General features: G+C 41.2%; 1 protein-coding gene across 8 annotated transcripts in view; it reads left to right on the top strand.

The window, feature by feature from the left end:
- STAT4 (signal transducer and activator of transcription 4) overlaps positions 1 to 14,881 on the top strand; it is a 62,224-nt gene that overhangs the window by 16,144 nt on the left and 31,199 nt on the right. For all 8 annotated transcript variants that reach the window (XR_012154337.1, XM_073306206.1, XM_073306211.1 and 5 more), the window contains exon 4: positions 14,345 to 14,443. Coding sequence is in view for 7 of the 8 variants with exons in the window: in XM_073306206.1 (XP_073162307.1) it covers positions 14,345 to 14,443 (99 nt within the window). In the remaining variant the exon portion in view is untranslated. The remainder of the gene's footprint in view (positions 1 to 14,344; positions 14,444 to 14,881) is intronic.

Here is a 14,881-nt window from a genome sequence, read left to right as displayed (position 1 = left end):
GCTTCCCATGTTGCAAAATGTGATGGATGTTGTCCAGTTTGGCAGAGGTCTTTATCATTGATGTCTGAACATTCTCCAGGTGTCGGCATCCGGTAAAGGTCCGTACAATTGTTCAAGAGTGTTTTCCTGTCCGCTGGCAGCTTACTAAGGTCATGCAAAAAGCCCAGGTCTTTTTGTGGTGCTTCATTTTTCTAAACCCTTCTATGATGGACATTCAAACAGTATCAACGAATGAACAAAACAATTCCCTTTTGAATTTTTCTTCTGAGCTTCCCGTCACCTCATCTCTGCCCTCATAACTAAACTGTCTCTTCTTGCAATGAATATGAGTTTCCTTGAAGACAGGCTTAACACTGGAGCTTTTTGCTATTTCTTTGGCAGCAGTGAGGCATATTCAAATCTGTTGTCTCTGTAGGCCACAACAAAATCAAGGAAGCTTTTCATCAAAGTAGTCGCAGTCGCGATGTCCATCGACTGAGTTTGTTGTAATGCCTTGCTTACAACGTTTACTTGGAACAGGATATCATGCCAAACCACAATTGATACCAGAAGTCAGTGATCTGGTTTGCCAGGCTTTGTCCTCATTTCTGATTCCAGCCACAGCTTTACTCAGCTGCGCCAGTTCCATCAGGGCATCATAAACCTCAGTCACTTGGTACCTCACTGGCCTTATGCTGTCAGTGCAGCTCTCCCAGTAAGTGTCACTTAGAGGCTTCATGGTCAGATTTGTAACATTGTACATGAGGATCTTATACCTGATAGTTAATGCTGAAAACATATCCTTTGCAGTACTCCAAAGAAAGATATGGAATCTAAAGATGATGATGCTGCATTTGACACAACCAGTTTGAGGGAATGGCAGCCACAAGGCACAAAGAAAGCTCTTGGATTCAGCACAAGGATCCTTGCCTGGACGCCACTGTTTCTTCCCTTCATATTTGCACCATTGTTGTAGCCTTGGCCACAGCAATCCTGAAGCTTTATTTTATTCTCATTCAAAACATTCATAAGCAGTTTTGTCAGGCCTTTTCCAGTAGAGTCATCCACAGAGCGGAAACAGATAAAGTGTACCTTTACTTGGATATAGCCATCCTTGTCATCAGCGTATCTTACTGTAAATGACAACTTTTCACTGTGATTAATATTAGGACTGCAGTCCATTATTATGGCGTAATAATCAATATGTATCAAGCACCTTCCTTGCCATAAGGTCAATCAATTTGTTTCCAACTGTTTTGCTGCAGTAATGATCCATAGCTTCTTTATGAACTACTTGACTCACACATAACATGGTCGTATTTCCCAAGGAGCTCTACCAAATCGAGAAAATTACTGTTATGTTAAATGAACAACTTATCTGATGATCCCTGGAAGGCCAAATTATTCTTTGCAAGGAAGAAGGTAATTGAGATCAGATGCTTGAGCACGTTCCTCCAACGCTGGGTGACTTTTCATGTTACTTCAGAGCATCAGCTAAGTTATGCCAATAATTGTACCTGGAAAGTGCAAGCAATGATTTGGCATTCTTGTCAAATATTTTGCAACAAAACCAGGGCACTTTGTCAGTTGATTTTGAGAAAACTAGCCAATGCCAATTCAGTTTCTCACCATTCTCGAGCCCTTTTTCAGAGTGTGACTTTGAGCAGTGTTGCTTCTGCTCATTTACTGGAAACGTCACATCCTTGATTTTGCTTGGCCCGTTCAAAATTGTACGATCAATATCAGCAGAGTTTAGGATCACCAGCCATAAAGCAGGATCTGGTATATCGATATGTGGTGTCAGTTTTTCTCACTGCCATTTCTGTCATCATGCAAGGCTGATTCTTCTTTATAGTTTCTCTCTTTTTCATGTAAACCAGATTTTTCTTTGTCATTACTCTCCTTTTCATGTGAGCCACATTCTTTTTTATCACCAGTCGCCTTTACGCTGCCAGGAAAACTGGATGATTCTCCATCACTTGCCTCACATTTCCATTCCTTACCATCGGGTAAATCTGCTAATTCCGTAGTAATAGGACTTCTATCATTTACGCTTTGCTCAATTTCTTCTGCACTGGGACAATCGTTACTGCCGAAAGCCCGATCTATGTTGTTCTGATTCAGATATTTTCCCATCAGATTTGCCCCTGGCTGCAAACTAGATTGCAACTGAGGCACTCAGCTTTGAGCCTCTGCTTTGGAGGGCTCATATCTCTTAGGGGTAGGTAGGCTTTTGTGTGTGTTGGTCAAAATTTTTTAATTTTGTTTTATATATTTACTTTTGGTTGGTAGGGGTTAGGGAAAGAAACAGGTGTCAATGTTGCAAGTATCATTCTTATGTGGAAAGACTTGATATAGAATTGCTGCACTGTAACTTTTCTCCTCAACCACAACGTCGCTTTCTCATGGGTTTATGATGTGGGCTAAGTTAAACCTAAGTGTCGGCCAAATCCTGCCTTTCGTTGCCCAGTTGCACTAGAAGGAGAAAAGGGCTTAGGGAGCCTCTTCTCCACTCTCCAGTCCCCTTTAGCAGCTGGGAAGGAATCTAACTTGATGCTCTAGGGAAGGAGAATGGCTAATGTGCCAGCTGTGTAATCTTAGTCCCAAGGGAGCATGGTCTCTCAAGGGAACATTGTCAAAACCCCTCTTCCCTGCCAAACTGGTTAGTGCAGATTGTTCATCTGCAGTATGTGCTAAATCTCACATTTTTCCTTTGCAGCCTCCCATCTTGGGCCCTATCCTAGCAGGATGACTCGGGTAATGAGCAGCCAACGTCCCACCTTTCACCTCCAGCATGACTCCTATGAGTCTAGATGTCTTCTAAATGTCTAGCCCTTTGCTAATATAGTTGTTTTTAAGGATGTCCCATCTTTGTATGGCTAAACTATTTCTTTTTAGACTTTGCTTTTTTGCACATAAATTGTTTTTTGATCAGATAGTACCTGTGAGAGTGATGAATGCAATAATACTGGTGATCAGATTGAACCTTCTAGGTGCTACTGTAATGCAAATAATAAATAATAATAACTCTGCTTTACATGCACAGTAAGTCATTTGACAGTTTGTCACTGATATTATATCAGTGTTTCACGCATATGACAATATCAGTCCCTACCTGTAAATAACCACCCTCCCACCAACAATTAGTCTGTGGCGGGGGGGTGAGAGAGAGACTAAATTTCTTATTTCAAAATGGTTACAGAAGTCACTTCCCCAGTAAGAAAAAATGTGACAGATGTTTCCTAAAATTGTTTTGTTTCACAGCAACAAAGGAAAGTGACAAAAACAGCGTATGCTGTGAAATAGGAGATTCCAACTGGCATTTTAACAAATATTTCTAACAAACACGGTACTGAGAAGCAGCTGCAGAGGATGGAAACAATAGCCATTGAAGTGTGAGCTGCAGTTTCCTGTTAAAGATTATAACAGGGTGAGAATGGAACATATAAAGAAATACTCAGAACAAGATAGAGTGTTGTCTTTTAATGCCCACTTTAGTGCCATATTGCCTCACTTGAAATATCATTCCTTTTATACAATATATTTATTTTAATGCTCAGTGTTAAAATGTTACCTTTGATGCCCAAGAGCAGAATTTTTTTAAAATCTTTTCATGTAGATTTAGTACTCATGAACAATACCAGATTAACAACCCAGCAGACTGAATTCCACTATTTATCCACAAGCCAGATGCCGGTCAAGACGGAGGTGTGAAAACTTCCCCTTACTGCAACTCAATCCTAATGCTGACATCAGCAGTGTGAATTAATACCAGTGGGGGCTCTTATCTCTGTAAAGTGAATGGAGGTCAAATAAGCCATTAGCTGCTAAAAACTTTTGGTTGCTAGTGACCTGTGCTAGATTTGATCCTGTGACCTATGAAGGACAAGCTCTAGATCTCATTACCGAGCACCCCTTGGGCCTACCATCATCCTTTCTCTGTCTCCTTCAGTCCCCTGTGTGAGAATTTGGCCTACAACAATGCATTAAATCCGAGTGGGTAAATAACAAATAGGAAAGGTATATTTAATGTGTTCTGCTGTATAAGACTGATTAACTATTAGTTTTCATGATTAACATCCTGCTCCAATGGGTAACATACTTTAACCACCAGCACGCCCCACTAAAAATCTTGGCCTGGAGAAGGCATAATCCCATGACTTTTGCATTATAGACCATTCTAGCCAACTGAGCTAGCCAGCCTGCCACCAGTACATTAGCTAGGGTGGGGGATTTTCTTTATTTAATTGATTCCCCCACCCAAAATAAGGAACTGGGAAAAAAAAAGGCAGAAGAACAAAAAGGTAGTACATTGGAAAAGGGAGGGGAAGGAAAGAAGGGAGGCAGAGAGGAGAAAGGAGCTGGACATTTGTTTCTGTTCCCTAGGAATTAATCAAAGGTATCTAAAAAGTCACACAAAAGCTTTTCAAGTTTATCTAAGGTCCCTGTTCTCTGAAATGTTACCCGCTTGTTAGCTACCAGGACAGTCCAGTTGCTGTGCTAAACTTCTGTCCCTCAAGGCAGTCCACTTTTCTATCTAAGCAATATGAGTCATTTAGCTAGAAGCACTGCTCAAGACAACCAAGCTTTCCATGAGCGTTTCCAAGATGATGGGATAGATCTCAAAACACACTTCTGAGAATTAACGTTAAAGAAGGTAACCATTATCATATTAATCCTCCTGCCTGCTTCTAGCCAAAAGGCTTGTATCCTGGGACAGTCCCAACCTATGTGAGCCATTGAGGCTCTGGGATACCCACATCACCAAAAGCAATCTGTTTTGGAAAGGCCCATGCATTGTAACCTATGCAGGGACCAGTGTGAATGAAACAGTTTTCGTTGGGTCAGCCTTAACCGTAGATCAGTAGTAGAGTTTTTAATGTTTTGCAAGGTGCTTCCCTCTTAGCTAGGGTTTAAGGATAGACACAAATCTTTGTTCCACCAGAAGGAGGAAGCTGGACAGGCAGGTGCTCTGTGACTGGGGGGCCTATTTCCAGTCTGTTATCCAAACACACCTCCAGGCGGAGTTCATCTGGGCAGTATCCACTGACTCCCTAGACACCTTTGAGGAGCAGTGGGTGCTATCAGGGGATCTCTACTCATTGCCCCCCCCCCCACCGGATCCCTGATTTTTCAACCTTTGACCTCATTTCCATTCCTGTTTCTTTTGTTGTCCACAGTAATCAGCTGTAGCCTGGGCTTAGAAGTTCCTCCCCCTTAAGTAAGGGGGCGGACCTTCAGTTATGGACAGGGTTAGGCTGGTTTGTCCCAGTGCTTCAGACAGTACAAATCTTTGTTCCAGTCCCAGTGCAGGCAATCTAAACTAGGGAGGGTCTTTGCAGCCAGGGAGTACTAAAAAGCTACAGCTGGTTGGGTGAAACTGTGGAGCTTTCTGGTGGTGGGGAATTTTTAAAGAGAACTGTTCTAATTCAGACAAGATGTAAGAATGGAAATTGTGTTACTAGAGTGGAAACGCATATTCTATTGGCAGGCCAATTCCTAATTATTGCTTGTTTAACTCAACGCTAACACTTCGTGTACATGTTTACTGGTGTTTATAGGACTTACAAATGTAAATTGGCTCATAGATGGGAGCGAGAAACTCTTATAGTCTGTGCTCAGTCCTGATCTACTGGGGCCTGACGGTGAAGTTCTGAAGCAAGTATCATCTTGGGAGGTTGTTACTAATGCTCTAGTATAGAATGACTGTAGGAGAAAAATAAATCGGTCAATCCTCTTCCTTTGCCACCATCTCCCCCCCATCGCAATGAGGTTATGGGTTTGACTAACCTTTGCTGTATAATGCATTGTGAAAGTAGAAGTGTATATTTAATTTTCTACCTTAAATAGGCTTGCTCTTCAGCATCCTCGCATTGAATGACCCATAATAACCAAAGACTCCAATCGGGATATGAGGCAGAAATTGGTCTCACACAGATTTTAAGTAATCACAGAAGATTCTTTCAAAGTTAAATTATTTGTATAATCAAAATAGAATACACATCCTGGTTAATGTCAGTAACTGTGTGAAATTACAAAATGACTTGAAGTCAGTCTGACATGCAATTTACCAGAATGTGTTCTCTCTCACCAAATAGCATTGATCAACAAATATTACTGGTAAATTAGGGAAAACACTTTGATATCACAAATGGAGTGGAAAGGAAAGTTCATCTCCTGCAAATTCCAGTGGGCCCCAGATCTCTTCTGCTGTGTGGGGATGCTTAGTAGCAAATTCTATACATTTCATTGCATTAAATTTTCTGGGTTTCCCTCCTCCCACAGCTCTGTGTTTCTCTATGGGAGATGGTGACCTGGCCTGCACTAATTAAACTCTGCTGTTTATCTGCCCACAAATTATTAAAGTTTAGTTCTGTGTGTCCTAAGGAATTTAATGAGATCCTGGAAATTACACAGTTTACAGTAGGCGGGCATTGATGAAGAGGGGAAATACAGAATTGTATATGTACATTCTAGGACTTCCCCATATCATGAGAATTGCCTAAAAGAAGGAGGTTGCCTTTGAGTTCTCTTCTTTCATGCATCCTGAGGATGATGGGGGAGGGGAATCTAAAATATAAGTCTAAGATAAGTACAGTAAATAGATACTCACACAGGTACTTCCTCTTTGACCTAGATAAAACAGAAGCATAATGGCTGTCTGAATGTCCTTTTAATAATAATACTCCAGACTTGAAAAGTTTCCTTTAGAGAATTCTCAAGCACTTTATAAACAAAGAATCATAACACCTATGAGAGAGGTACAGTAAGTATTATCATACCTACTTAATGGATGGGTAAACGGAGGCAGACTGAATTGGGAAAGAATCCTGTGCCCTTTGAAGGGTTTGCTAGCCTTTTAAAGGTGGAATGAAAAAAATGCAAAGGAAAACAAGGGTGGGTTGTGCTTTTTGTTCTTCTTTATGAGGCATAAAGAAGGTCTGGAGTTTTTTTCTAAAAACAAAATGAAACAAAAAACAAAAACAGTTTTTTCCTGCCTTTAAAAAAGAAATTGGAAATTGAAGATCTGTACAGCCTGGAAGACTGTATGGGGGTGACTGGAGATCTAGTAAAGTGAGGCTATTACAAGAATCAGGAGAGTGAAAAATGAGCAATTGGGAAGGGAAAGGATTTTTGTCAAACTGTTTAAACACCCTGTCTTTTAAACCCCTGTTTAACTTCAATAAAAAATTAACAGTTTGGGGAATGAAAACTTTTGTAAAAGATTCAGCAACAACACCCCTCCAACCAACATCTTCTGAGCCATCCAGTAGGCCCTCTAACAAAACCTGGGAAGACCAGAGTTGACATCCCTGATACTCCTACTTTTTTAAAAAAAGCAGGGAAAAATCCCCCAAACCTAAAAACATTTTTGTAAAGAATCAAAAAGGACACAAGCCCAGTTAAAAAAATAAAGAGAGTCCTTTGCAGGTGAGTGACTTTCTCAAGATCACACAACAGGTCAGTGTATGTCAAAAGTAGAACCCAACAGTCCTAACTTCCAGTCCCCTGCTTTAGTCACTGTCCACACAGTCATTCAGATTCTCAGCTGGTGCATACCAGAGTCACTTCCATTGAAGTATATCCACTATTAGTGACCTGCAGAGCCTGTACTTGTGGTCTGTGTAAAGCTGGGGGTAGCTTGTAAAAATCTGATCAGGTCTTAGTACAGTTTGAAGTACACGGTGCTGGCTGTTCCTCTTTGTTTTCAGCTGGTATATCACCTGAAGCAAAGCTAAGAATTAAATACTTATATTAATTTACCATATAAGCAATTGCTGTAGTTGCTATAGGACTGTTATGAGATCATGATTTGTTGATGAACTGTGTGAAAGAGGTGACCCACATGATCACAGATGAGAGAGGAGGTGTCCACAAGACAGTCGGTCAATTAAGTTGTGGTCCACACTATAAAAAATGTTGAGAACTCTCTGGTCTAGGTGACTTGTTTCACATTAAGCAATAAAACAGTTGCCAACTCTAGCATAAAATCACAAATGATACTGACCCCGTTGTGAAGCACTTTGAGGTTTGCTGATGAAAAGCACTAAAGAGGAGCTAGATACTGTAGTATTGTTATAGCAAGTCTTGGTGTTTTTTAGTTTTCCATGATCTTACAACTGCTGGCATCAAACTTATGAATTTTCCCATATTCAAAATGGCCACCCTCTCATTACTTTCAATGGAGATGAAGCAAGCTGTTTTCAGTTAAGATGGCCAAAGTTTCCCAGCAGTCTTTGAATTCTGCAGTGAGGCTGCCTCTAGTAAAGATGGCTGCTTACTTTCACCATTTTCAGTCCAACTGAAGCTTGCCTGGGAAGATGGCTGTGAGCTCTATGATTAGGGGTCTGGGCAGGAAACTATAAGAAGATAAGAGACTGTAGGGAGCAAGAAAGGAACTGAAGAGGTATAAGAGACTGAGGGGGTGCAGGAAAATTCTGGATTTACCTGAGCAAAACTCCACATTTGCACATAGAAAGGAGTTTCTAGGCACCAAATAATAATTACAGTCTAAAACTAGTTAAATATGCAGTCCCCCATTTAGCCTGCACAAATGCCTTTCCGCATCCGCACATGCAAGATTTTGTATTTATTAATATGGGACATACTTCTACAAGCTGTTTGAAAACTTGGCCAAAAATATCTATCTCGAAAGGTTATTGTGAATTAACTGTTTTAGCAGTAATCAGTTTCTCTTTTTCTTCATGATCTATTAAGATATTTGTACCTCATCAGTTGTCTTATATGGAGTGCAGAATCTATATGCTCTCTGGGAAATGTATGGGGGTTTTTTCTTAGTAAATGTCATCAGCATTCAGAGAATATTTTCACCTGTTCAGAATGAAAGCATTTTCCACTAACTGTTCGCTTCATTTAACAGTGTCCTGGTAGTTACTGAGAAAAAACCCTGTCCAAATATTAATTAGTTATTTATTGTAGATCACTATGTAAATGTTAGGAAAGGAAATACTTTTATATTTAGGAAACAAAGGAAAGGAGCAGGAAAATATTTTTGACATTTAACAATAAAAACAAAACTTTCAGATGCAAAGTTCACCCCAGCTCTCTTCTCTGTTGGCCTTCCTTTAGGCTATGTTAGGTATTAATAAGCCCATCAACACTTATAAGAAAAACCCAGAGGCTTGAAATCAAGTTATAGGAAATAACTGAAGGAAGCAAAGATTTCCCACTGTCTCGGTTTAAAACTTATTCACAATAGAAAACTGCTGTAAGAGTAAAGTGTTTATCAAGATACTTGATGGTTTTTTATGTAAACAAACAAATAAAATACTGCCTAATTGTGGAATCTGTACTCTCCTTTGGTGGCTGGCAGGATGGCATGGTACATTATATCACAATCTAGGATTTGATTGGATTCCCTGACTTCAGGCTCTTTTCTCAATTTTCCCCATCTTCTTCTACCCCCACCATCTTTTTTTGACCCTCCAGTTTTGGGAGATCATTTTCTGCTTCTCACTCAATGGCTAAATTCATGCTTAGCCAAATTCTCTTCAACTACATTGGTTAACTAAGGGCAAAATTGAACCAGGATGGGAGTTTTTGTGGAGAATTTAAACTGATATTGAAGAAAACTGGGTGGTTATCTGCATACTTTTTTCAGCAGCAAATACAATAATCATCGAGAGTTGTATAAAACAGGTTGGGACATTAAGTATTAAGTCTTTAAAGATGTTCTTCTGTATAGCAGAGACAAGGTGGGTGATGGAATCTAGCTTATAAATGAGCTTTCATTGATCTTGTTATTTTTAAGACACTATCTACGTTCTGTTAGGATGAAATTCACCCACTGGTGTTGATGCCAAAGCAGCTTCCAGTGCAGCAGCACTATGTTTGGTCCTGCTGCTGAGCGATGGCAAAGTGGGACACCAGAGACTTTCTACTCCCGGGAAGCTATGGAGCTGAGCTCCATGCCAGCTCCCCATAGTCCAGAACAGGGTTTTTTAGGGTGTGTAGCAAAAAGGGGGCTGGGCTTACTTTGCCCCTGTGTCTAGAAACATCTATGTAGCAGGTCCACCCAATCACAGCCTCTGCCTCACATAGGCTGCAGAGGTGATCTGCACTCCTGTGGCGAGCGAGGAGTGAGAGAATTCTCTCCCCATTACACACAAAACTTATTTACTTGAGCTTTGTGGAGCTGAGAGGGAAGGGAGTTAATTCCCCCTTAATCACTTTGGTCTTTTAAACAGCTAAGTCATTAATTTTTTTCATTGTGAAAAAAAAAAAAGAGACAAGAAAAAAGTTTTGTGTACAACTGGTATCTGTAGAAATGCTGGGAAAGTCCCTGTTACCTGGTGATCGTATGGCGGGGGATTTTAAATCATCCCACTGACAAGAGTTTCTTTTGAAACGCCTTTTCTATGTAAATACATTTCCTGACTCCAACACAGAATTTCATTTTTTGTTGACTTTGTTAAAACAGCTTTTGTTTGAATCCTGTCTCTTTCACTTGGCAATGACAAAAAACTAGAGTCTGAGGGATTTAGTTTTTGCCCTCTTTGGTTCTTTGGGATGGCCACTCCTCAGCCATCTTGATGCGGACCCCTCTGACCTCAGTTGATCGCCATCCCCCCAATCCAAGGCTTAAAATGGGCTCAAAGGCTCAGCCTAAACTGAAAGAGAGATCTCTGAGATGGGTCTGTCACTGCATGTTATGATCGCCTTCTGCAATCCATGTCGGCAGACCCTTATGTCCTGGGGCTCTTTATGGGTATAAGGGTCTGCCCATGACAATCTGACAGCAAGATCAGGTCTGTGGTGTATTAAACATGCTGCCAAAACCCTAAGATTTTGTTACAGGGTAGTGGGATTCTGTTGCTGGGCAGTGCCTAACCCAGACTCCCCACTCCTCAGGCTGTCCACTTGCAGATTGCCTGTAGAGACACCATGACACAGCAAAGACTCCTTCCAGCCAGCCATCTCCAGGACAGAACACTCAAATGTAGGAGATAGGGCAGTAAAGAATATCAGCAAACAAAACCTATAAGAATTAGAAAGAACTAGCTAAGCAATGGACAAACATTAACCGATTAATCATCAGGGCTCGTTCCTCAGCTGGTATAAATTAGCTATTGATTTCAATGGAAGTTATGCTAATTTACACCAGTTGAGGATTTGGCCAACCCTTAATCTTGTCCCTTTCCTCATGAAACACCACTCTAGTCAAACAGGATGAGGCTTCAGTCCTCTGCAGGAATATCCTCAAATCCCAGCCCTGATCACATATGATGTCCCATGTTCCCCTCATCTCCTTTCATGTATGTTGAAAGTGGGAGCAAAGTTTCATTCAGAATTTACTGAGGGCTAGATTGACAAGATGCCCATACAAGGGAGTAAGAAGCCTCCTTGTACTACTGCATGGGCTACACCCTTGTGTCCACATGAGCAGTGATAAGCAAGCATTGTGCACCTGTTTGCTCTCCTTCATTCCTTCAGAGCCAGTGGGTGGGAAGTAGGCAGAGAGAATTGAGGAATGTGCAGAAGTTTGGCTCTGCTCCTGTAACACGCTGGCCAGCACAGCTGAGCTGGTGCAAGAAAGGGTTTGTATAGATCAGTAAATGACCACCAACAACCTTACCCACACACCTTCCCCTTATCTTCACCCACAGCAAGGAGGAGGCAGGATGGGAATTGTGCCTTAGAGGGGTGTCTGACGTGCAGTGCCTCCTGGAATAGTGCTGGTTATTCACCACTACCTTGCTCAGGGCTGTGCCTAAAATCAACAATCTAGCCCTTGCCCTTCATTCCCCAAAGCAAATGATACAGATTACTGCTATAGTAGAACATTCTTTCTTTTTAGGTTATGTACATAGTGAATTTGAGTCCATGGTGATGTTAGAGTCTTCACTGGTGAATGGAAGCACAACTCCTTGAACTTGTCACAATCTTTTCAGCACACTTCAAAGGGATATTAGGAGATACAGCACATGTGGCAGCTGTGGGAAGTTTATTTTACCCCATATAGCAGGTACATTACTTAGCATTCAGCTGATTAACTCTGAAGCCTTGTTTCAACACTGAGGGCTGGACTACCCTTGCGCTTAAGTCGATGTAACTTACTGCATTCCCGGGTGTGAAAAAGACACCCCCTGAGCGACATAAGTTACGTCGACCTAAGCCCTGTCCACACTGGCGCTATATCAGTGGGAGATGCTCTCCCGCCGACACAGCTTCCGCCTCTCACGGAGGTAGAGTTATTAAGCTGATGGGAGAGCGCTCTCCAGTCGGCATAGCGCATCTTCACCAGATGTGCTACAGCAATGCAGCTGCGCCGGTGTAGCGCTTGAGTGTAGACTTGCCCAGTGTGATGAAAGCCAAAAGCTTCTCTGCTAAGGGTAAGGTAACCCTTCACTCCCCGTTCAATTGACTGCAAAAGTCCTGTGCCTTTTACATCAGTACAATTTCTCTCTGGAAACACAACACTAGGGGAAGCACAACGTTTAATAACAAGCAGCCAGTCCCACTGATTAAAATGATTTGTATTTCTCTTGAAAGTCCGTCTTTCTCTCATACTATGCTGCCTTGCAACTGCAGACAGCGTAAGCAATGAAAAACACCCTCCAGCTATCCATGCCTCATCCAAAAACACCAAGGGATTTTTTTGTACATTTTTTGTTTTTTATATGTAGTACTACCGCTAAGAATTCAGCTGTGCAGTCACGCGGATGTGACAAGAGACGACGAGTCTCTGCACTCTTCCATCACGCATCCTCATCCTGTTGACAGACGATGGAACAACTGGTTTAAGAACTAATGAGATGTTTTAAGAATTGTGAAGCTGATTGTGCCAGGCAAAGAAAAAGCAAGGATAGGAAAAATACTTAATAGAAACAAAGCCAGAGGAGAGTGAAAACTAAATTAGAAAGCTGGAGAAGGGGAAACACTGCAAAAGAGACGAAGTATTTGGTTCAGGAAAAGCGTGAGAAATTGTACTGTACTAATGATAATAAAAATATGAAGAAACACTAAGGTAAACAAATATTACAGAAAAAAAGGCAAAAGCACAAAAGAATATTATTGGGAAAGGCACTGCTTCAGGGAAGTGGTACAAGCTTTCCAGTTTGCCAAAGACAGCATAAACTTTATTAATATTTGGTCCCCTTTGGCCTGATTCTCATCTCACAATAGTTCTAAACCAGTATAACTCCATTAAAGATAGTGATTCTGCCCCTGGTTTACATTAGTGTGAATAAGAGGAAAATTGGGCTCCTTGTCTTGGGATGAAAGCTGCTTCTTCCATGTGTTATTGGAATAAAAATTGTTCAAAGAGATTGGCTAAAATGAGAACAGATTTAAGTCTGTTGGTATATACTGTACGGGGGAAGGCTTTTCTGCTTACATAGTTACTATGCTGTTATGTGATATATAGTTTTCTTGCTCAAATGCATGCTACATGCTGGATTGAAAATGGAAAACCTGATTTAAAAAAAAATGCATCAAAAATATGCTGACAAGAAAACCATCTCAAACCAGATATGTTTTCATTTGAAGGTCAAATTGTTCCATTGCTACATATAAGTCATGGCTATATTTAATGGCACTAATGGATGCTGCATTGCATCATAAATCTACATGCAGTAATATGTTTTATCGGATTCTTGTAATCAATGCAATCATATTTGTTTTTAAAGAGGGTGAAAAATCTACTACTACTGTAGAAGCCTCCATATTATCTAGACATACAAATAAGTTACTTAAGACGCCTTTTGATTTATACTGTAATCTTTGTCCTCCCACCCCATTTGCTCCTACCTTCTCATTAAACTTACTTGTGTGACTGGCCTGTTGTAAGACTGTAAGCTCTTTGGAGCAGGGACTGCATCATGCTCTGTGTGTTTGTATAGCACTTAACACAGCGGGACTCTGATAGGGGCCTTTAGGTGCTGCTGTGATGTGAATAAATGATAATAAATACCATATAAATGTATGCAGTACGTCTCTTTAAAGAAGTCATGCAATTGCATCAAGCTGGCTTATTCTCAAAAAACTCCAGCCATTGTTAACACCTTGTCAGCTGTATCAGCATTAGCATCATTGGGAGCCCTAACATGCATGGCTCACTGTGTACCAGCACTGTGTCATCTAACCTAGCTCAGAAAAAGTCTAAATGACACGGTGCTGAAAATGGTGTCGCCAGCAGGCAGGCTATCTACATAAGGGCTCCCATTGTGGTTAACGCTGGTTTATAGCTGAATCAGTGTTAACAATGGTGGGAAATATGAGCGAAATCCCCTAAACCTGTACAAGGCCAGTCAGTGGACAATGAAATCAAGATTTTTATTATTTACATAGGGAAGACCCTAGATTTCTTTTAATTTTAACATTTACAATTTATTTATGTTTGCAGGGAAAATATCATGGTAATCCTATGCACATAGCAGTTATTATTTCAAACTGCTTAAGAGAAGAGAGAAGGATATTGGCTGCAGCCAGCATGCCTGTACAGGTAACGTATTACATTTTATTAATCTGCTTTGGCCAGGTTGATCACTTGTACTGAGGACCAAATTCAGTTCTCTTATGATGAAACCAACAGGAACAGGGAGGACAAGATCTGGACTTCTGTCTCCAAATCATGTAAACAGCATGTGCACGTTTGTGTGTGCAGAATCAGGACCTTACACATGAATTTAAGTAACTTCAGTATGTTACTGTTAATCTTAAGAAACTATAGGAATGCCTTGGGAGAGAAGACATTATTTCTGATCACAGGCCCTGACTTTCCAAAGTGCTGGGGGGTGTTTGACCCCTGCTCTGCCCCAGGCCCTGCCCCTCTCCACCCCTTTCCCCAAGGCCCCGCCATGCCTCTTCCCACCGCACATCTTCCCACCCACGCTCTACCCCCACCCTTGAGTGTGCCGCATCCTCGCTCCTCCCCCCTCCA

This window comes from Lepidochelys kempii, chromosome 11 (assembly GCF_965140265.1).
Source record: "Lepidochelys kempii isolate rLepKem1 chromosome 11, rLepKem1.hap2, whole genome shotgun sequence".
Classification (NCBI taxonomy): domain Eukaryota; kingdom Metazoa; phylum Chordata; order Testudines; family Cheloniidae; genus Lepidochelys; species Lepidochelys kempii.
This window is presented reverse-complemented; position numbering and strand designations above follow the sequence as displayed.